This window comes from Bubalus bubalis, chromosome 6 (assembly GCF_019923935.1).
Source record: "Bubalus bubalis isolate 160015118507 breed Murrah chromosome 6, NDDB_SH_1, whole genome shotgun sequence".
In the NCBI taxonomy this organism is placed as follows: Eukaryota; Metazoa; Chordata; class Mammalia; order Artiodactyla; family Bovidae; genus Bubalus; species Bubalus bubalis.
In genome coordinates, this window is record NC_059162.1 from 19982378 (window position 1) to 20006983 (window position 24606).

General features: G+C 37.7%; 1 protein-coding gene across 1 annotated transcript in view; it reads left to right on the forward strand.

Annotated features, from left to right (window-relative positions):
- Positions 1 to 226: 226 nt before the first annotated feature.
- The window catches only part of ARNT (aryl hydrocarbon receptor nuclear translocator), a 67309-nt gene continuing 42929 nt past the window's right edge, over positions 227 to 24606 (forward strand). The window contains exon 1 of the mRNA XM_006058124.4: positions 227 to 425. Within this exon, the coding sequence (XP_006058186.1) occupies positions 401 to 425 (25 nt within the window). The 5' untranslated portion in view covers positions 227 to 400. The remainder of the gene's footprint in view (positions 426 to 24606) is intronic.

Sequence of the window (24606 nt, forward strand, 5' to 3'; positions counted from 1 at the left end):
AAATTGTTTTTCATTGACGTCACACGATCATTGACCTCTAACTCAGAAGAGGCGGGATTAGGAAGACAGCTGGACTTCTTTCTCGCCCACCCTCCTCCACAGGACGGGCTGGAGGCTCAGTGGCCAGCCCGCCCTCTGACAGATTTTGGATTTCATTGGTCAGTTTTCCCGAGGAGGCTGGCTTGGAGGCTGACCCCGCCTCAGACGTGGGCTCTCCCCGCTGTAGGGGCTGGGGACGGTGGGGGTTGCTGCGGCCGCCATCTTGGGCTCCGCGGTAGCGGTGGCGGCAGTAAGGCGCCGCGTCTGGGGAGTGGCTCTTCCCTCCCCCTCCCCCCCGGTTCCGTGGCGGCGGCTCCTCCCACTGGGGGGGGGTGGTGCGGCGGCAGTGGCATCTACGGCCATGGCGGCGACTACTGCTAACCCCGGTGAGGAGACGGAGGACTGGGTTGCCTGTAAAGGAGGAGGGGCTGAAGGGGTTGGCAGCTGGGGAGACCCGGGCTGAGGGGCCGTAGTTGGGGCGGAGGGCGCTGGGGCGCGCGGGGGCGGCTATGGGGCGGTGGGGGAGGGGAGTAACCTGGGGGAGGGGCCGGACCCGGGGGAAAAGGGGGAGACCCGAGGTAGAGGGAGGGAGCAGGTGGGTGCTAGTTGGGGATTCCTTGCCCGGAGTTCTGGTGGAGCGCCAGTCCGCGAGGGGCTGGCCCGCCTGCACTCTTGTGGCGGCGTTCTGGTGTGCGTTGTGCTCTTTCAACACTCTGCCCAGTTGTAGACCTGCTTGATGCCGACTAACTGGGCAGAGTGGCTCGTTTTACTTTAAAAGTAGTTTGGGCTTATAAACGCTGGACCGCGTTGCCGTTTAGCTGGGATGTTACTTCCAAACGTTTAGATTTTAAAGTTTCAAAATCTTTGAATTTATACTGTTTCTTACAAACAGACAAACAAACAAACCTGTATTCCCCCCCGAGGGGGCTATCCTTTGAAACTTGCGTTTATTATTAAGAGGTGCCTCTCGTGTCATAAACTGCTGAAGGCTGAGGTTTGTGTACAGTGTTTGAGTTTCAGGATAAATCTTGCCAACAGCAAGCATCCGGGACCCCAGGTTGAAATCTTGTTAGGTGGGTCTAGGTAGTCCCCCTTCTTCAAGTTCAGTTCACGCTGTGTCTCAATGAACATCTCTTCTGTAGTGAGAGCTTGAACATTAAAAAAAAAAAATTAACCAGTCATGTCTCAGACTTAGAGTAGGGTGTAGTGCAACAGGTCTGGACAGATCAGGTTTTGAAATTTCTAGTCCCAGTCCTCTTTCCAGTACATTACAGTTATTTCTCCCTGGGAAGTATTTCATTTTAGGGATCCTAGTTTATTTTGCTGACCTTGGCCATTTCTTAGAAATCCTCATCTTTGATAGCTTCAGAAAAGAAGTAAGAGGTGGGGATGAATAATTTGAAAATATAGTAGTGGGAGGGCTTCACTGCTGTTCCCTTGTTAAAATTTAAATGGATTTTTTTCGTTCCTCTGAAAGGCAGCAGTATTTTGCAATATCCCGGTTTTGCTATTACAATTGAATCACTGTGAAATTTACTGTCTTTCCTACCATGTTTCTGGGAACAGAACTATTTAAAGAAGTTTAATTTGCCAGATGTCAATATCATATTTTTAAATCTTTTTAGTTTTTTCCTTTTAAAGGAAAAGGAGATAAAGTTAATGGCTAAAATTCCATTGCAGGAAGTGCTGAGTGATGGAATAAAATTGGAAAGATGCTATTATTATGGCAAACCTGACCTTGAAGTAAAATGACTTATCTGTTAACTAGGGAGTAAATAAACAAGATTTTAAACTAACACATTGCAAAATACTTACATAACCATAGTCAAGTTGCAAAGCATTTCTCTTATTAAGAGATGGCGAAGTAAACAAATTTAGTGCATATATCAGAAGCTTTTTTTCCAGCAGTGTGGGTGGGGTTGCTTTATTTTGTTTTGTTTTTTAAACAACAGTAACCAGAAGGACAGTCTCTTAACCACATTTTCATTAGCTGATCAATATCAGCTTAAATCTGTAAGTGGAAAATAGTATTTGTACAGAATGCTTGCTTATGATGGAACAGTTATTTTATTTCCCTTTGGCAGCCTGCTGCAATTTTTAGATTTCTTTTTGATGTTGGAGAATTCTCCCATAGCTTCCAAGTTATTGATTCCAAGTTCAACCGTGTTGTTTAAATTAGAAAGTGCATTTTCTTCCTTCAGTTCTCCTTTTGCCCCTTTGTATCAAAAGGAAGAGATCAATTGTGGACTTTTGGTAGCCTGTTGCATATGAGGGCCATAAATGTAGGGACACAGGGTGGAAATGTTCTGTGCTCAGTGAAAAGATAGTAAATGGCTTTCAGGTCTGAATTCCTTGTGCATGGTCAAACCTTTTTTTCTTAGGGTCATTTTAGGGACTAGAGACATCATACATGTTTCTTTGAGTTTTTCTACTTTGTCTTTTTCCTAGTTAAGTTTCCCTATGGTTCTTGTTTGTTCTTTTTTCACATATGTCTGCAAGATTTTTGGTAATAATTATTTAACTCTTCTAAGCTTCCTTTAAGGTAATCCTTAGCATTAATAACAATACTTGATCATTTTAGTTGTGTTTATAGAGTTTGACTTAGAGACTGTTGGTGGTCCTACAGAGACTTTCAGGAGACCTGGTTCCTTTGCATTTTTTGCTGTGTGTGTCTTAAAATGGTGCTGGATCAAAAGAAGAGTAAAATATGGTTTATACTGTGCTCTGAGTTATGTTGAAGTAATAGTTCTAATATGGTGGTGCCTTTTTTCTCTGTAATTGATAATTTTTCATACTCATTAATATTTCTGTTTACCATTGGGAAGCAGAAGTAAGTGGATAGGTGGTTCATGAAGTCTTAGGCTATATCTTTCTTGTCTGTGGGATACTAACAATTTTGAAAAACATTTTTAAAATCATGTGATTTGTAATGCATTGGCTAAGGCACTGGTTGGGAACAGATTAGTTATTTGATTTATACTTCAATATTCAGACCAGAGATGTGAATGAGTTTTTAGTAGTACAGGTTTTTCCTCCCTTGATTCTAATATTCTTTTTAACAGAGACCTCTTTTTGTGCTATTAGGTACCATTTATTGTGGGTGCAGAATGGGTAGAAGGCAAAGGAAGGAATACATGTTTGGGTTTTTAAGGCTGACATTTAGGAAGACTTTTTCTTTTCACATAGTTTTTAACCTCCTTAGATTATAATTTTAAAGTAAATTAGCTTAATTTTTATCTATTACCTTTATTTACTTTTTCAGATACCGGAAAATAGGAGTTTATGTAGTATAAAATTAAGATGCCAAGATACTTAAAAAAAAAATTATATTCTATTGCAAAAAACTTTTTCAGAAGTGTTTAAATATATTTTACTGATTCAGCAATTGAAAAACAGTTAACATTTTTGAAAAAGAACCTCAACCCATGTAGTTTTTATTTTTAAAAATATTTTTGCTTTTTGTTCAGTACGTCTTATTTAGCTGGTTATTTTCGGTTGTACCTGGTGTTTGTTACTGCATCTGAGCTTTCTCTAGTTGCAGCAGCAGAGGCTAATCTTCGTTGCGCTGGGCTGGCTTCTCACTGCAGTGGCTTCTCTTGTTGTAGAGCGTGGGCTTTAGGCACGCAGGCTCAGTAGTTGTGGCACATGGGTGTAGTTGCTCTGTGGGATCTTCCCAGACCAGGGATTGAACCAGTCTCTCCTGCATTGCTAGGCAGACTGTTAACCACTGGACCACTAGGGAAGCCTCTCCACATATTTTTTAGACTATTCGAATTGTGGCACCAAACTGAATCTTTTCTGTTTTGTTAGAAATTAAGAAGTAGATACTGCTGCATTCTTGGAACTCTAGTTTTCTTGTTTTTGAAATAGTGGTCTCTCACTTTAGTTATTTGCATTCCAGTCCTACTTCTCTACTCATCACTAACAGATGAGAATAATTTGTTGTTTTATGGATGCTTTGTAAAAGTCTTTTGTGGTTCTCTGCTATGGATGACTTTCTTCTAAGGTATTAACAATGGGGATTTCCACAGTGCCAAGTGATGGTTGATTTTCAAAAAACTAAATTGCAACACTCAAGGAAACTAAACCCCCTTTCCCTTGATTTTACTTAGGCTGTGACGTTTGGGGCATATTTAATTTCAAAACTGGTAAAATTTGAATTCTTGATTGGGGAAACTGTCTTTGAAACCATGGTGGCCCAGCTCCTAAAGAATCCGCCTGCAATGTGGGAGACCTGGGTTCAATCCCTGGATTGGGAAGATCCCCTGGAGAAGGGAATGGCAACCCACTCCAATATTCTGGACTGGAGAATTCCATGGACTTTATAGTCCATGGGGTTGCAAAGAGCCAGACAAGACTGAGTGACTTTCACTCACTCACTTTTTCTCCTTCAGGCTGTTTACAATGGTTATTTTAAATGTTAATTCCCCTGGTGGTATAGCCCTGTTATAGAGGTGAAAGGGTGACATTTCTGTCAGTGCTATCCAATGTCTCTATGGTTGTATAGCTGATTCCCTTTAAATATAACTGAAGGGATATAGTTAAAGCTCTTGTGAAATACAAGGCCTGAACTCAGTGGAATTTCTTTGGGCCCATCATTCACAGACAATGATAGGCCCTGCTTGTAGAGCTATTTGTTCTTAAGAATGCTGCTTAACATGCTATGATGATTTGAATAAGTAGACATTAACAAATGTTGAATTTGGATTCAAGATAACCTCTATCATGAAACTTCCCTGGTGGTCCAGTGGTTAAGACTCCAAGCTTCCAATGCAGGGGTCACGAGTTGGATCCTTGGTCAGGGAACTATGATCTCACTGGCTGTGTGGTATGGCCAAAAAAAAAAAAAAAAAAGATAACCCCTATCATTTTAGGCATAAGGAAACAAACCTAGAGAAAGGAATGGGCACATTTATTAAACATGTATTAAGTTCTTAGTGTATACCAGGCTGCACGTTTCCTGTTTTGTTGGCTATTATGTATGTTAGAAACCATCTCTCAGTTTCCAGATAAATTATCTCAGTTTGCATCTCTTTTCATCATTTCTTTGTTTTGTATTTGCCTCTTTACATTTTTCTGTAGTTGAGTAGACAAACTAAATTTATTACTTTAACAACTTTTTTAAAAAGATTTTTGTTGTGGACCATTTCTAAAGTCTTTATTGAATTTGTGACAGTATTGCTTCTGATTTATGTTCTGATATTTTGGCCATGAAGCATGTGGGATCTTAGCTCCCCAACCAGGGATCGAACCTACACCCCTTGCTTTGGAGGTGAAGTCTTAACCACTGGATGGCCAGGGAAGTCCCTGATTTCAACAACTTAATTACAATTTAAGTTTCATGAGAGCAGGACCTTTATCTCCCTTGTTCACCACAGTACCCTACTGCTCTCAGGGGTGTCTAGTATGCTGAGTAAATATTGAATAAGTGAATGTTATAACACCTGGCATTGGAGATTTATATCTTTATGCACTGTTAACATGAAAATACCTTTGAAAGGATAACACTAATTAAACCATAACATCATGAATTCACTTATAATAGCTAACATTATAGGTCACTTATTCTAAATATATCATCTCTTTTAATGCTCATATATATTATCTCATTTAATCTTTGTAAGAATCCTGTGAGGTATGCATTAATATTCTTGTTTTTAGATGAGGAAACTAAGGCACAGAACAAATGATTAGTTTGTCTGCAGTCTCATAGCTAGTAGGGGTAGAGACAATTTTGGGGGCGGGTAGAGACATTGTGATTGCTGGCAGTCCATCTACACAAAATTTTTTTATAGGCATTTTATATGCCATTTTAGCCACAGTGGAAAATAGTATGAAGGTTCTCATTTCTTTACATCCTCACCAACATTTATTGTTTGTGGTCTTTACACAGTCAGTATTCTTAACTGCTAAGTTACAAGACTTTCTCCATTGGACTTAAAGTCACTTTCTATAGAAGTGTAGCACAATTGATTCTTTTTAAGGAGGAGGGTGGGGTATTGTCTTTTTTTGTAGATGAAGGTGAAATACCACATTTGGCAGCCAGCATAGCACAGTTGCTTGGATGGAGAGATGAGTGCACAGTTCTGAAAAATTTGCTGGAAAAGTTTTGCAGTTCTTAAAATCTTTTCTGTAACATCCTTTATTCATAATTGTTTTTCAGCTCTTTAAAGGACTTTAAGGTTCTTACTGGAATCTTTCTCCTGGTTCTTAATAATCCATAATTGTGCCTTTTTGATTAACTTTTTGAATTTGGCTTCAGAAACAGTGCATTGCTCGCTTTTTCTCACTGACTTCCTTCTTTGTTCCTTAGGCCTGCTCATTTTCTTTCTTTTGTTCATTATGCTTCTCCAAGTCTCACTCTTAGGACTGGAACTCTTTAGTTAATAAGCCAGTCAACTTCCTTCATTTCTGTTTGCCCATCCACCTGCCTCAATTAAATGTATCTCCTTCCCTTCATTTATCTTTTATGTATTGAAGACTGTCCAAAATGTTTATTCTTGTCTTTTCACATAAGCTTATTTTCTGTATTTTCATCTGTCTAAAAAAAATCTCTTTTTGAATAATCCGAGAAGTCTCTGATGCTGCGAGGGATTGGGGGCAGGAGGAAAAGGGGACGACAGAGGATGAGATGGCTGGATGGCATCACTGACTCAATGGACGTGGGTTTGGGTGAACTCTGGGAGTTGGTGATGGACAGGGAGGCCTGGTGTGCTGCGATTCACGAGGTCGCAAAGAGTCAGACACGACTGAGCAACTGAACTGAACTGAACTAGCATATTATTTATTAAATATATACAGGTATATGGGCTTCTCTAGTGGCTCAGCAATGGCAACCCACTCCAGTACTCTTGCCTGGAAAATCCCATGGACGGAGGAGCCTGGTAGGCTGCAGTCCATGGGGTCTCTAGGAGTCAGACATGACTGAGCGACTTCACTTTCACTTTTCACTTCCATGCATTGGAGACGGAAATGGCAACCCACTCCAGTGTTCCTGCCTGGAGAATCCAGGGACGGGGGAGCCTGGTGGACTGCTGTCTATGGGGTCGCACAGAGTCGGACACGACTGAAGCGCCTTAGCAGCAGCAGCAGTGGCTCAGCAGTAAAGAATCTGCCTGCAATGCAGGAGATGCTGGAGACATGAGTTCAATCCCCGGCTCAGGAACATCCACTGGAGGAGGGTTTGGCAACCTACTCCAGTGTTCTTGCCTAGAGAATCCAACGGACAGAAGAGCCTGGAGGTCTACAGTCCATGGGGTCACAAAGAGTTGGACACGACTGAAGTGACCGAGCACTATACAAGTATATACCTACTCCAGTATTCTTGCCTGCAGAATTCCATGGACAGGGGAGCCTGCAAGGCTACAGTCCATGGGGTTGCAAAGAATTGGACTTGAATGAGTGACTAACACTTTCCCAAGTTTTATATATATGTGTGTGCGTGTGTGTGTGTGTGTTTGTATGTATATATAGATATGTAGTCACCAGTATTTCTTTCACATTTGCTGCCCTTCCTAACTTTTGTGTATCTTTCATGACTATCACAGTTTTTCCAGTTCCCCAGGCTAAGTTACTAGAAGTGTTTGGATTCTTTTATGTTTTTATCAGATTTGTTATCACATCTTGTTTTTTTTTCCATTTAAAAAAAGCGTTTTAAGCGTATAAGAATATTAAAGCATATAAAACATTTTAACTATATAAAATATATACTTAAAATAGATTTATTTTTTTTAATTAATTTTTATTGGGATATAATTGATTTACAATGTTATGTTAGTTTCTGCTGTTTACAGTAAAAGTGTATTTGTCATACATATACATATGTTCACTCTAATTTAAATTCTTCTCATATAGATCATTACAGAGTATTGAGTATAGTTCCCTGTGCTATACAGTAGGTACTTAATAGTTACCTGTTTTATATATGTTGTTTGTTTTAGTTGCTAGTTGTTTCCAGCTCTTTTGCAACCTGATGGACTCTAGCCCACCAGGCGCCTCTGTCCATAGGGTTCTCCAGGCAAGAATACTCGAGTGGATTGCAATTTCCTTCTCCAGGGGAATCTTCCTGACCAGGGATTAAAGCTGCATCTCTTGTATTGGCAGGCGGATTCTTTACCACTGAGCCACCAGGGAAGCCCCATTTATATATAGTAGTGTGTATGTGTCAATCCCAGTCTCCCAATTTATCCCTTCCCCCCCTTTCCCATTTGGTAAGCATAAGTTTGTTTTTTATATCTGTGACTCTTAAATTTATTTAAACATATATATTGAAAGTTATTTTAGTTGGTTTTACATGATTTGTTATAAAAACAGCAGTACTCTACCCCCTTCTCTGGTGACATCTGTTTTTCTTTTCTGTTAACCAAACTTTTAATTTTTTTATTAAATGTCCCGGAAATAGGAGATACAAGGTTTTTTTTTTTTTTATTCCATTGCTATTTTTATTTGAATTTCATTTTTTACAGATGTGATACAAGTTTTTAAACTGAAAAAGCCAGAACAATGAATGAAAACTCAGCTACTCAAGGCACATTATTACAAAATTTCAGCATCAGATACAGAGTATTTTATAAGCTCCAGAGAGGGGAAAATTGATCAGTGAAAAATAATAGCAGTCAGATGGTTTTGCTTCTCCGTACAGTAATCACACTGGAAGATAGATGACAGTGGAGTGATGCCTTCCAAATTCTGAGGGAAAATAATTTCCAAGTTAGAGTTCCATAGCTAGGCAGACTCTCAGTGAAGTGGAAGAAAGAAATTTTCACATACTCAAGGTCTCCTTTATACTCTTTGCCAGGAACTTCTAGAGGGTGAGCCGCAGCAGTAGTGTTAGTCGCTTGAGTCGTGTCCGATGCTGAGATCCCACGGACTGTAGCCCGCCAGGCTCCTCTGTCCATGGGACTCTCCGGGCAAGGATACTGGAGTGGATTGCCATTCCCTTCTCCAGGGGATCTTACCAACCCAGGGGTCAAACCTGGGTCTCCTGCATTGTAGGCAGATTCTTCTACCGTTTGAACTACAGAAAAGGCCTATACCAAGAAAGAGGACACGTGAAATTCAGGGAAGAAGCGGTCGATAGGGTACAGCCCTTTCACAGACACTGTTCTTAGTTTCCCTGTTTTCAGGTTGGTAACCTCACTTTCAGCTTTGCCTGGTGTTCCCCAGGCCAGGGGACCTCTGGTTTAGTTTACACTCTTCCAGAGAATAAATCAATTTTTGACTGGGTTGAGGAGGGGCATTTTCCCTTTTGGAAGAAACAGGGAGAGGATCTGGAAATTGACCTGCTGCTTAAACAGTTATTGAACTAATCCTTATTTTAGCTTTCATTTGCCCTCCCCCCCACCCTCCCCCAGAAGCGCCCAGAGTCAGAGTTCCTGAGCCTGGGGCATTCTGGTATGTAAATAGAGTTGGTTTTTTGCTTTGCTTTTTCCCTTTCTGGTTTAGAATTCGGTTCTTAGGGGTCTACCAAAGGTAATGGTCCCATTTTCCATAAATTTATTATTCTTTTCTTTCACCCATTTTTTCCCCATTTATATGGTTCTCTGTCTTGTGTAAAATTGTTTTTCTCCTTTATGTAATTTGAGGTGGTGGGGGCAGAAGAGAGTAAAAGTAGGTGTATATACATTTAAAATACTGTTCTTATTCAGAAGTTACATAGTTTAAAATTTTAGAGGTTCCTGTACTTTTTCATCCTGCTATCCTAATTTAGGCCTTTTATCACCTCCTTTTTGGTTAGTCTAATTTGTTTCTCTGCTTCTATTCAAATTTTAAGTCTGTCAGATTGATCTTTTAAGTTATATTTTCTTGTCACTCCAACTTAAAGGTATGCTTTGTCTTTCAGTTGCTATTGAATCAGATTTAAGATTTCATCTTGACCTTCAAGGCCTTCTCACAGTTGGGTAGCACTTGACATGTTATATTTTCTGCCGAATACAGATTCTGTGCTTCTTCGTAGGCCTGTTTCCCTATATCTCCTTACAGCTGTTTTCATAACCCCCCACCCCCCATTATGATTTGCTTATTTTTTCTGTATATGGCATGCCTTTCTCCTCTTCTTCACTTTTACTGAGGTTCAGCTTGACCTACCTTTCTGAAACTTCCTGGCTGGCTGGTTGGCAGTTTTGTTTCCTTTAGTTTTTCCTTCCTGTAGAGTACCTTCTCTGTGCTAGGGACTGTGTCAGACTTTAAAGAAAAGATAATTGAGGTGGTTTAAATTAAATTTCTCCAACTTTTAGATCCCAATTAAACCTATTATTGAAAGTATGGAATTTATTTTTTAAGGAAAAATTTTGTTTTTTCTTAGAAAAGTTACATATACTAACTTTAAAATTTATAGGGTGAAATAGAAAAAGTTAATAGCGATAATATATAAAATAAACTCAGCCTTACTAATAATAGAGAAATCCACATCAAACCAACAATGATAATCATTTTATACCTAGAAAATTAGTAAAACTTTGAAGGATTGCTGAGATCCAGTGCTTTTGGAGCTATGGATAATTTATACCATTGGTGAAGTTCTCAATTGGAATGACCGAAATGGCAACCCACTCCAGTGCTCTTGCCTGGAAAATTCCATGGATGGAGGAGCCTGGTAGGCTACAGTCCATGGGGTTGCAAAGAGTCGGACACGACTGAGCAATTTCACTGGTTCAGTGGTCTTGGAGAGTAATGGGCGAAGTTTTAAATGTGCTTCTTTAGATTCAGAAAGTCATTTTCAGAAATTTTTTGTTGTAGGTAATCTTGGCATATGTGTTTAAAAATGTACAAGGCTATTTGATGAAACATTATTTATGATAGTGATAGCTTGAACATCATAAATGTGTGTGTGTGTATGTGTGTTAGTCACTCAGTTGTGTCCGACTGTTTGCAACCCCAAGGATTGTAGCCCGCCAGGCTCTTCTGTTCGTGGGATTCTCCAGGCAAGAGTACTGGAGTGGGTTGCTATTTCTTTCTCCAGTCATAAATATATGTTCTGTGAAATACTGTGTAACTGTTAAAACAGAATGTATTAACAGTATTTATTGATGTGACATACCTTCTAGAATACATTGTTAATTGGAAAATAAAAGTTGCAGAATAAATATGATATGGTTCCTTTCCCTTTGTTATGTAAAAATTGCTAAGATCCTGTAATATATAGTGGAAGGATTCATAACAAAACGTTAACAGCAATTTCCCATGGCAGAAATTGGGGTATATGTACAAAAGACTTTACTTTTGACAGTTTGCTTCTGTATTGTTTGAATATTTTTGGAGACTTCTACATCTTATTTTCTGTATACCCATATTTTAATACATTACTTTTGTAATGTAAAAATTAGTAATGGCCAAATCAGTTAGCCTTTTTAGTGTTTGATGTATTTTTTACAAAGCTCCTATTTAAGGAGTACTTAGGGAGTGTGTTAGGCACTGTTCACGTTTACTATGTAATCTTCCCAGAAGGTAGGTACTGTTACAGCTGCATTTTAAAGATAAACCCTGAGAGATTAAATACTTTGCCCAAGGTCATACATGTGGTAAGTGGTAACCCTAGGATTGGAATCTAGATTTCTGTCACTTTAGAGTTTGAGGTATGTTCTGTCAGATGTTCAGTGCATGCCACACACACAGGTACATGCACATAAATTTTCTTTTTAAAAAATTGGGATCATGCATTTTCTGATTATAAAAGTAATATATGTCTAGTATAAAAGATAAAACAAAATGGATATGTAGAAAATCGAATATAGAAGTCTCTAAATGCCATTCCAGCGATAACCACTGTTAATAGGTTATTGTGTAACATTTGCTCGCTCCATTCTAGCCATGAGGTCATCCACACTATTTCTAGAATTTAACAGGCATACTCTCACCTCCAGGCATCTGCACTCTGCCTAGAATGCATTTCCCCCAGATACCTGCATGGTTTATTCCCTTACCGTCTTCTGACCTTTCCTTAAATGCTGCTTTTTCAGAGAGGTCTTCCCTATCTAAAATTGCTTGAACTTTGTATGCATCTGAGTTGACTCCCCTAGTTTATTTTTCTCTATATTTATCACTATATAACATACTGTTAGATCAAACCAAATGAAATTGCTATTTATCCATTTCGTATCTATAAAATGTCAGCCCAGTTTATATTTTGTTTTTCGATTTATCTTGCTCTTCTACTAGCATGCAGAATTCATAAGAATTAGGATTTTTGTCTCTTCTTTTTATCTCTAGGGCTTGCAACAGTGCCTGACATATAGTAGGCATGCAATAAATATTAAATGAATTCTTCCAGGCTTTTGTTATGCATATAAACTTATTGTATATAATTTTCTGTAGCTTATGTTTCCATTTTTCCATAGTCATATATGGTGAATAGCTTTCCCTTTCAGTGATGTAGATTCACCTCAAACATTTTTTTATATATTAAAATTTTTTTATTATGGGAAAGTACATGTAAAATTTGCTTCTTTAACTTTTAAAAAAAATTTATATAGTTGAAGTATAGTTAAATTACAGTGTTGTGTTAATTACTGCTGTATAGCAAAGTGACCCAGTACACACACACACACACACACACACACACACACACATATATTTGTTTTAAAATTTTTTATGTATTTATTTTCGCCATGCTGGGTCTTAGTTGCAGAACATGGAATCTTTGCTCTTTAGTTGCAGCATGTGCACTCTCAGTTGCAGCACGTGGGATCTAGTTCCCTGGCCAGGGATCAAACCCTGACCCCTTGCATTGAGAGCATGGAGTCTTAGCCACTGGACCACCAGGGAAGTCCCTCTTTTTTATATTCTTTTTAACTATTTTTCAGTGTATAGTTTAGTGGTATTAGTATAGTCATGTTGTTGTGTAGTCATTATCATTCTCCATCTCAAGAACTTTTTCATCTTACAAAATTAAAAACACTAGCTATTAAACAATAACTCCCTGTTCCACAATTCCTCCAGTCCATGCCACAATTCTACACTCTATTAATCTGATTATTCTACACAGGTACCTTATATAAAGCAGAATCCCGTAGTGCTTGTCTTTTTGTGAGTGATTTATTTCACTTAGCATAATAATTTCAAGATTCAACCATATTGTAGCATATTGTAGAATTTTCTTCTTTTCAAAGGCTGAATAGTATTCCATTGGTTATATAGGCTATATTTTTAAAAATCCATTCATCTTGATCAATATTGAGTTGCTTTTTCTTTTTGGCTATTGTGACTAATGCTGCTTTGAGCATTGGTGTTGTACAAGTGTCTCTTCAAGATCCTGCTTTCAATTCTTTTGTATACACCCAGAAGTGAAATTACTGGATTATACAGTAATTCTATTTTTAATTTTTTGAGGCATCTCTGTTTTATCCTCAATAGTGGTTGCAGGTTTTACATTCCTACAGTGTACAAGAGTTTCAATCCCACACATCCTTGTTAACACTTATTATTTTTTTCTTTTTTATGGTGGCCATTTTAATGGGTGTGAGGTGATACCTCGTAGTTTTGATTTGTGTTTCTCTAATGATTAGTGATGTTGGGCATCTTTTCATATGCTTATTGGCCATTTGTGTATTTCCTTTGGAGAAATGTCTGTTCACGTTCTTTGTCCATTTTTAAATTAGGTTGTACTTTTTTGTTGTTGAGTTGCAGGAGTTCTTTATGTATTCTGGATATTAATCCCATATCACATAAATGATTCACAAATGTTTCCTCTCATTCTGTGGGTTGTCTTTTTACTTTGTTGATAGTGTTCTTTGATGCACAGAAGTTGCTAATTTTGATGAAGTCCAGTTTATCACTTTTTACTTTCGTTGCTTGTGCTTTTTATATATCCAAGAAATTACCAAACCCAGTGTCATGATGCTTTACCCTATGTTTTCTTGTATGAATTTCATAGTTTTAGCTTACATTTAGATCTTTGATCCACTTTGAGTTAGTTTTTGTATATGAGTAATGTAAGGAAGGATACAACTTCTTTTTTTTTTTTTTTTTCAACTTCACTTTTTTAACATGTGGATGTCCAGTTTTCCAAGAACCATTTGTTGAAAAGATAGTCTTTCCCCACTGAATGGTCATGGGACCCTTGTTGAAAATCATTTGATCAAATATGTGAGGATTTATTTTGGAGCTCTGTTTTCTATTCCATTGGTCTGTATGTCTTTATATCAGTGATACACTGTTTTGATTATGATAGCTTTGTGACGTATCATCATTTTAATGGTGAGTACGAGTACTCTCTTTATCCAGTACTGAAGGCAGTTATAATCCTTGGGCTTGTAATAAAAGACGTGCAGAAAAGAGGTTTTGTGTTTTGAGTTTAGGTGCAGTTTATTATCAATACAGTTTGGAGGTAGATTTTAGATCTGATCTAAGATCAGCTCCTTTTAAATGGAAGAGGAACTTAGTGTGATGTCAAGTGTGGAGGTAGATTTTAGGAATAATAAGTAAAATTTTAAAAAACATGTCCAAAGTGGTTCATATTTATACAGTGTAGGAATATGATGAATTATTGTTACCAGTATTTTTTTTTTAACATTTGAACATCTATTCAACTTATAATGCTGCTTTTATCATTTCTGTTTTCCTCACTCATGTTTTCAGTGACTTAGTTTTATATTATTTCTTCTATTTCAGGAAAGGAAGTCACATTCAGAAGTGACTTTTCTATAAATTTGTGAGATTGTGTTGACTGATTGAAATATTTACTAGTTTGGTTTTTTTTTTTGTAATTTCTATCAAATGGTGATTTTAATAGAAGGTGCTTGAGTTCAGTACACTAAGAATACTGCTTAACTATGCCACACTTGACATCACACTAAGTTCCTCTTCCACTTAAAAGGAGCTGATCTTAGAAAATTAAATCCAGAGTATTTTGAAAGAATCATGCATCATTATTGTATTAGTTCCTCAGGCCTGTAGTGACGAATTATCACAAGAGAGGGCTTAAAACAACAGAAATTTATTCTCTCACATCTCTGGAGGCTCTAAGTCTGAAATGAAGGTATTGGTAGATTTGGTTTTCTCTTTTCTGGCTTCTAGACACATCATCCAGTCTCTGTATCTAAATGTCCCTCTCCTTGCTTTTGTAAAGATATCATTCATCGGATTTAGAAAACATCCTACTCCAATATGACCTCAATTTTCACTAATTAGACCTTCAGAGACCCTATTTCCAAATAAGATCACATTCTGAGTCTCTGTGGACATGCATTTTTTACATCCTTCCGCCCACTACAATTTATTGAGCAAGATTTATTCCAGTAATTCAAGCATCAGTCAACCTGAGAAAACCTATGTCCGTGTCATTATCAAACTAAAGGGAAAGAAAAATGATTGTATTAATAAATACTTTACAAAAACATTTGTTTCTGATTTAAAAAAATCTACTCCACTGCATTAAGCAGCCCACACACTGCAATTAGAGTAGCTTCCACTGTCCACAACTAGAGAAAAGCCCACACAGCAACGAAGACCCAGCACAGCCAAAATAAATAAATGAAGAAAGAAAAAAACTATTTTGAAAAGAAGATCCATTATTGGAGTTTCCAATAATGTTAAGATGTTAATGTTATAATGTTCAGATGTCGGTTCTAAGTTTAGTCAGTGCAATTCCAATAAAACAACCCAACTTTAAAAAAAAAAATGAAAATGAATTAAGAAAAAAGATTCTTAACTTTTTTTTTTTTTAACATGGACCTCTACGACTGGTGAAATCTGTTGAAGCCCTTCAACCTCGTTGGATCACTGTGGAAATAAACAAGAGGCACACAAGTTGCTCAGCACAGTGCCTGACACACAGTGAGGGCTTAGGAAAAATCACTGATTATCCACGCACTGACTAAAGCCAGGAGTAATACTTTTACTTTGAGTCTTCAAAAGTTCTTGTCACACTTTTGTGTTGCACCCACTCCAGAATATTAGCAAAAACCTCCCCTGGTTTGGGCCAGGTTGGAGCCCTTAGTGAGGAGTGGAAAGACACAGGCACGTGGGAGGAAACCTGGTGAGCTGGTGGTGCAGGGCCTAGGCCCCAGGCTCACCCTGCGGTGCGGCTTGCTCTCCCTATTGAACCCTTAGCGTGTTACTGCGTGAGATAACACTATACAGTGTTATGAAAAAATCAATTTTATTAAAAATACAGTTACCAAAATAGGAGAAATTACAAGTTTGTAATGCAGTAATTAATGTTTCTTTATTAACACAATAAGACGTAGTGACAAGTCTAATAATTGCTATATTCTCAAAATAGTATTGAATGTAACAATTCTGGATGTTTGTATTAACTATCATGTGATATGAAAATATCTGATTTCTGTTGATGACAAAGTCACAGATAACTGCTGAAACTGCTGTGTTTTACCTTACTTTCCTGATTGAAGGAAATGCTAAATTTCAGTTAATGATTAATGAGAATAAAACTTTTCTTCGTCCAGGTTTATGAGTAGGTTTTAGCCACTGAACCACAGATCAAGAGCCCTTGCAATAATGCAGTAAATGAAGAAAACTAAATAGTGTATAAGTGTATAAGACTAAATATTGAATAAGGAAAGGTAAAATAATCGTTCCTTACAGATGTGGTTATGTATTAAGTAAATCCAGTAAACTAAATGCTTTTAGAGAATTTAGTAAAGTTATTTGAGTACATAAACACACTGAAGTCAGTAGCTTTCTTTTATTCTAGCAGTAACCAATTAGAGGTTGTAATGGAGAAGATTTTATTCCAAGATATAATAGTATTAAGAGCTATAATACCTAAAAATAAGACTTAAGTGAGGAAAACTAAAATTTTATCAAAGGGCATTAGGAAATGTCTTAATAAATGTAAAATGTACCATATTCCTGGATGATGAAATGCAGTACCATACTACTGTTCCTTCAAAGTTCTTATATAAATTTAATGTAATTTAGTTAACCTTAAGAGTTTTTTGTTATTAGAACTTTACTTAAATTTTAAATTTCAAAAGGAAAATGAAGTATATGACATTAAAATGTTTTAAAAACTTTTAAACTTTTTTTGAGGTGATTTTAGATTCATATTCAGTTATGAGAAATAATACAGAGATCCCCCTACCCTTTAACCCAGTTTCCCCCAGTGGTTGTATCTTGCAAAACTATAGTATAATATCATGAACAGGATATTTACATTGGTAGTCAAGGTACAGAGTATTTGTGTCATCATAAGGGTCCCTTGTGGTGCCCTTTTAAAGCAACATCCGCTTTCCTCGTACTTCACCCTCTCCTTAATCCCCAGCAGCTACTAACCTGTTTTCTATTTCTGTAACTTTGCTATTTCAAGAATGTTCTATAAATGGAATTGTACAGTATGTACAATTTCTCTGGTCTTTGAGTATTACAAATAAAAGTGTATAAACATTTGGGTACAGGTTTTTCTATAAATATAAGTCTTCACTTTTCTGGGATAAATACCTGCAAGTGCAGTGCTGGAATTTATGTTGATTGCATGTTTAGTTTCTAAAGAAACTACCAAACTATTTCCCAGAGTGGCTGTACTATATTATATTCTTTCCAGCAGTATATAGTGATCTTTTTTTGTATCTTTCCTGTTTTTTATTAGTACTATTTGTAGCCATTTTAATAGGTATGTTGTACATCTCATTGTGGCTTTAGTTTGCATTTCCCTCATGTCTAATGACATTCTATACACTTATTTACCATTTGTGCATCACTGATGCAATGGACATGAACTTGCACAAACTTTGGGAGATGGTGAGGGACAGGGAGGCCTGGTGTGCCACAGTCCATGGGGTTGCAAATTTGGACACGACTGGGCAACTGAACAACAATCTTTGGTAAAATGTGTGTTTAAGACTTTTGCTTTATTACTGTTGAGTTTTGAGAGTTCTTTTTATATTCTAGTTACAAGTCCTTTGTTGCACTGTTTTCTCCCACTGTGTAACTTGTCTTTTGATCCTCTGACAGTCTTTCCCAGAGCAAAAGTTCTTAATTTCAGTGATGTCCAGTTAATCAGTTTTTCATTTCCTGGATCATGTTTTTGGTACCTAGTCTAAGAAAGAACTCTTTGTCTAGTCGCTAGATCCTGTAGATTTTCTCTGAAAGTTACATAGTTTTACATTATACATGTAAGTCCATGATTCATTTTGATTAAATTTTGTAATAAGGGGTCAAGGTTTGTTTTTTTTTTCCCTAAGGATGTCTAGTTGGTCTAGCACTATTTGTTGAAGAGACTATCTTTTCTCCTTTGAATTGCTTTTGCACTTTTGTCAAAATCATTTGGGCATATTTGTGTGAGTGTTTCTGGGTTCCATTGACCTAAGTGTCTGTGACTCTGCTAGGGTTGCACAGTCTTAATTACTGTAGCTATATTAGAGGTCTTGAACTCAAGTAGACTCTTTTCTCCCACTTTGTTTTAGCTATTATAGTTTTTTACCTTCCCATATACATTTTAGAATGGTCATGTTTATGTCTTCAAAAATATCTTGTTAGTATTTTGATAAGAATTGCATTAAACTTGTGTTATCAGTTTGAAGAAAATTTACATCTTTTGTTGAGTCTTCCAGTCCATGAATGTGATGTCTCTCCATTTGTTTAGAGCTTTCATTTCTTTCATCAGCATCAGCATACAAATCCTGTGCATTTGTTAAATTCGCATTTAATTATTTTTTGAAAGAGTTATGAATGGTTTTGTGCTTTAAAATTTTTATGTCCATATATTAATTGCTGGTATATAGAGACACAGTTGAGTTTTGTGTGCTTATCTTGTATACTGCAGCTTTGCTGAATTTACTTGTTTGTTCTAAGAGGTTTTTTTTGTTTTGGTAGGTTCCTTAGAATTTTCTACAAAGACAATCATGTAATCTGCAAATGGGGGTAGTTTTTTTTTCTTTTTTCCTTTTTCATCTATATGCCTTTTATTTCCTATTCTTGCATTTTTTGCACTGGCTAGAACTTCCCATATTGTGTTTAAATAAGTGATGAGAGTGAACATTTTTTTACCTCGTTCCCAGATCTTAGGGAGAAAGCATCGTCTTTCACTGTTAAGTAAAAGTGGCAACCTGCTCCAGTATTCTTGCCTGGAAAATTCCGTGGACAGAGGAGCCTGGCGGGCTACAGTCCCTGGGGTTGTAGAGTTGGACATGACTGAGCTAGTGAGCGCATTCACACACCCACACCCACACACTCACACACCCACACCCACACACACACACACACACACAGTGGTAGTTTTTCTTTTTTCCCTTTTTGTAGATACTTTTGTCAAGGTGAAGACATTTCACTTTAATTTTTCTGTTTTTGTCAGAATGGGTGTTGAATTTTAGGAAATACTTTTTTTTTTAATACCCCATGGGTTTTATTTTTTTTCACTTTTTAAATTCTTTTTTACCCCTCCCTGTTGCACTTCCCTCTCACCCTACAGCAAATACTTTTTATACATAGGCTGATATGATCATTATTTTTCTTCTTAGCCTAGTAATGTGTTGATTGATTTTAAGTGTTTAACCAGTTAGCTTTTCTTGAGTAAATCACATATGGTTACACTGTAAAATTCTTTTGCATATTGCCAAATTCTGTTTGCTAAATTCTATTTGCTAATATTTTGTTAAGAATTTTTGCATCTGTTTTCCTAAGGAATATTGATCTTGGGTTTTTGTTTTGTTTTTCTACTGTCTTTGTTTGGTTTTTGTATCAGATTTATAGCTTCATAAGATCAATTTGTAAATGTTCCCTTCCTCAACTAGTTTCTGGAGGAGATTATGTAAAATTGCTGTTCATTCTTTAAATGTTCAGTAAAATTCTCCAGTGAAATCATCTAGACCTAGAATTTTTTTTTTAAGAGCTCTTGAAGTATGAATTCAGTTTCCTAGTAATTATGGGACCATTCATGTCACCTGTTTTGTGTTTGGTTCGTTGTTTTAGTTTGTGTTTTTGTCTGTTTCTTTTAAAATTTAATTTTTTTATTTGTTTGGCTTTGTTGGGCCTTTGTTGCTGCATATGGGCTTTCTCTAGTTTCTCTAGGACACGGGCTCCAGAGCACAGGCTCAGTAGTTGTGGCACATGGGCTTAGTTGCCCCATGAAGTGGAGTGTTCCCAATTGAACGCGCATCCCCTGTGTTAGCAGGTGGATTCTTTACCACTGGACCACCAGGAAAGTTCAGTTTGTGTTTTTTAAGGAATTGGTCCTTTTGATCTAAGTTGTCAGATTTATTTAAGTTAGTATTCTCAGTTATCTCTTCGATTTCTTCGAGTCTGTCGTGATAATTCCTGTTTTTTCCCCTGATTTTGGTAGTTTGTATGTTTTTGGTCTGGTTTGTCAATGTTATTGATCGATTTAAAGAACTCTTTGTTTTATTTTTAAATTGTTCTTCTGTTTTACAGTTTATTATTTTATGTCTTTCATTATTGCTTTCTTTTTGCTTGTTTTGGGTTTATTTTGTTCTTTCTTTTTCCCCAAAGACAGTAATTTTAATTCAGCTTCAGAAAAAGCTGTCATAGGAATTTGGATTAGAAAACATGACAATAAGAGATTTGGTTTTTCTGGAAACACAAGGAAGAGAAATAACCCTTAATAGGTTCAATGATAATTTTCTGGATCTCCTCTTGCATCAAAAGCTATACATCTCCCCAAAGCACCTGCTCCAAGAGTTAGTTTACTCTTTTTATCTGTCTAGCTGGGACAGGCTACTTCCCTTCCACCTCCACCCCTCTTTCAGTCAGAATGTGTGAATGCTAAAGACCTTGAGCTCTGACGAGTGAAAGAACTGTTCTTTAAGCCAGCAACCCACAGGCCAAAGCCCCACTCCCAGTCCCTACAGCAGAGGCCACAAAGCTGACATTGTTTCTACTGTCTCAGTGAAAGTTGCTCAGTTGTGTCCGACTCTTTGCCACCCCATGGACTATACAGTCCATGGACTTCTCCAAGCCAGAATACTGGAGTGAGTAGCCTTTCCCTTCTCCAGGGGATCATCCCAACCCAGGGATTGAACCCAGGTCTCCCGCGTTGCAGGTGGATTCTTTACCAGCTGAGTCACAAGGGAAGCCCTCCACTGTCTCAGGAAGAAGCCAAACGCTGACCCTCATCATAAATCAAGACCTAACATGAAGAGAGAATGAAGGCTCCCAGGTCCAGAGTAGGCTGCAAGCTGGGGGCAAGAAAAGGGAACTTTTGCAGTCATTCCTTCTTTAGAAATAAGGGGAAAATTGGACCCTTTCCATTATTGTGGTTCTATAAGGCACTCTACTGCTAAGCTTCAAGAGGATCTGCAAGCACAAACCTTTTCCTAGGTCCCACATCAAGTATCGGATCCCATTCCAGGTGTGATACAGGAGAGGGAAGACGAGTGCAAATTTGGCTGTGTGATCCGTGCTGGATCCAAACACAGGGACTTCACAAATTCCAAATGAGAATCAAAGCTCACAGGGACCAAGAGGGCCAGCAGCCCAAAGAGATCCCTATACTCGAGGCAATACCAGTGCCACGGTGGCAAATGGACATCACCATGGAAAGAGGCCAGTTGTAGATACTGATACGGGGAGACAAAGGACAATTTGCAATAGTGTTCTTTTCCAGAACCTCTCAGTCTCTTCACTGGCTGTGGTTCCCAAAGGAACAACATTTCTGATACTGGACTGAGGACTGAGGTGGGCGTGGAGGCAGTGATGGCCAACATGTCTCAACAAGAGCTCAATCATCTTGGGGTTTGGCCTGGAAGGAAGTGATCTGTTTTTTCCCTATTAGTTTAGATGATTTATTTGACTTTTCCTCTTTTCTTACATAGCATTTTAGTGCTATAAGATTTCCTCTGACTGTATATCTTTTGGTGTGTTCCACAAATTTTACCGTCTTGTAATTTCAATTTTAGTTTGCTGTACTTTTTATCCATTTTGAGACCTCTTCTTAAGTTATTGAGAAATGTGTTATTTAGTGTCCAGGCGAATGGAGATTTTCCTATTATCTTTCTGTTAACTAATTTCTAGTTTGATTCCATTGTGGGTGGAGAATCCAATCTATGATTTCAGTTCTTCTTAAATTTATTGAGGTTTCCTTAATGGCACAGCATATGGTCTGTCTTGGTATCTGTTCTGGGAACACTTGAAAAGAATGTATATCTGCTGCTCTCTGGTGTGGTATTTTTATAAATGTTAACTTGCTGTTGTTCAGTTACCAAGTTGTGTCTGATTCTTTGTGACCCCATGTACTGCAGCGCGCTGGCCTCCCTGTCTTTCACCATCTCCTGGAGTTTGCTCAGACTCGTGCCCTTTGAGTCAATGATGCTATCCAACCATCTCATCCTCTGTTGTCCCCTTCTCCTGCCCTCAGTTTTTCCCAGCATCAGGGTCTTTTCCAGTGAGTCGGCTTTTCGCATCAGGTGGCCAAAGTATTGGAGCTTCAGCTCCAGCATCAGTCCTTCCAGTGAATATTCAGGGTTGATTTCCTTTAGGATTGATTGGTTTGATCTCTTTACGGTCTGAGGGACCCTGAAGAATCTTCTCCATTACTATAATAGAAAGTATCAATTCTTTGGTGCTCAGCCTTCATTATGGTCCATGTCTCACATCCGTATGTGACTACTGGAAAAAAACATAGCTTTGGCTGTATGGACCTTTGTAGGCAAAGTGATGTCTCTGCTTTTTAATGTGCTATCTAGGTTTATCATGGCTTACCTTCCAAGGACCTTTGTAGGCAAAGTGATGTCTCTGCTTTTTAATGTGCTATCTAGGTTTATCATGGCTTACCTTCCAAGGAACAAGCATCTTTTAATTTCATGGTTGCAGTCACTGTCTACAACAAGTTTGGAGCCCAAGAAAATAAAATGGCAGTGTTTCCACTTTTTCTCCTTTTATTTGCCATGAAGCGATGGGACCAGATGCCATGATCTTTGTTTTCTGAATGTTGAGTTTTAACCCACTTTTTCACTCTACTCTTTCACCCTCATCAAGAGACTCTTTAGTTCCTCTTTGCTTTCTGCTGTTAGAGTGATATCATCTGCATATCTGAGGTTGTTGCTATTTCTCCCTGCAATCTTTATTCCAGCTTTTGATTCATCCAGCCTGGCATTTTGCATGATGTACTCTGCATATAAGTTAAATAAGCAGGATGACAATATACATACAGCCTTGATGTACTCCTGTCCCAATTTTAAACCAGTCCGTTGTTCCATGTCTCGTTCTTACTGTTGCTTCTTGCATACGGGTTTCTCAAGAGACAGGTAAGGTGGTCTGGTATTCCCATCTCTTGAAGAATTTTCCACAGATTGTTGTGATCTACACAGTCAAAGGCTTTAATGTAGTCAATGAAGCAGAAGTAGATGTTTCTCTGTGATTCCCTTGGTTTCTCTAAGATCCAGCAGATGTTGGCAATTTGATCTCTGGTTCGTCTGCCTTTTCTAAACCTAGCTGGTACATCTGGAAATTCTTGGTTTTTGTACTGCTGAAGCCTAGCTTGAAGGATTTCAAGGCTTCATCTTCTGATGTCATATCTTTTTGCCTTTTCGTGCTGTTCATGGGGTTCTCAAGGCAATAATACTGGAGTGGTTTGCCATTCCCTCCTCCTGTGGACCACATTTTGTCAGAACTCTCCACTGTGACCTGTTCATCTTGGGTGGCCCTGATGGCATGGCTTGTATAGCTTCATACACAAGCCCCTTCATCATGACAAGCTGTGACCCATGAAGCGGAAATGTTGATTAGACCCTGTTGATTGAGGTGTCACTGAGGTTTTCTGTACCTTTGCTGATTTTCTTTCTAATTGTTCTGTGCATTGTTGAGAGAGGGATCTTGAAGTCTCTCAGCTATAACTTTTCTCCTTTCTGTTCTGGCAGTTTTTGTTTAACATATTTTGCAGCTTTGTTGTGCATGTACACCAAATGTACACCTTGCTGGATTGAATCTTTATTATAGAATGTTCTGCTTTGTCTCTGGTAATTTTATTTGCTTTGGAGTTTACCTTTTTGTGTTGTTCAGTCACCAAGTTGTGTCTGACTCTTTGAGAACCATGGACTGCAGCATGCCAGGCTTCTCTGTCCCTCATCATCTTCCAGAGTTTACCTTATCTGTTATTAATATAGACACTTCTACTTTTCTTTGATTAATATTTTACAAGATGTATCTTTTCCATTATTTTACTTTTGCCCCACCCCAACTGTTATATTTTAAGTGAGTTTCTTGTAGACAGCATATAGTTGTCATGTTTTTTAAGTTGCTCTGCCAATCTCTGTTAATTGGTGTATTTAGACCATTTGCATTTAATAAAATTATTGATGTGTTAGTGCTTAAGTCTGCCATTTTATTTTTTGTTTTCTGTTCGTTTTGATTTTTGTTTCTCTGTTTTCTTTTTCCTGGTTATTTGAACATTTTTAAAACTTCTAAAGAGTTGGACATGACTGAGCAACTGAACAATAACAACAAATAATGTTTATTAGTGTATCTTCTTGAATAGCTTTTCCAGTAATTGCTATAGTGCGCCTTATGTTATATATACATATACATAATTCAGCACAGTCTGTTGATGTCATTTTACCAGTTTGAGTAAAGTGTTGAAATCTTACCTCCCTTTACATTCTTTTATCCTCCCCATTTATAATTTGCCTTAAATTTCTGTATTTACATTTAGAAGCATCA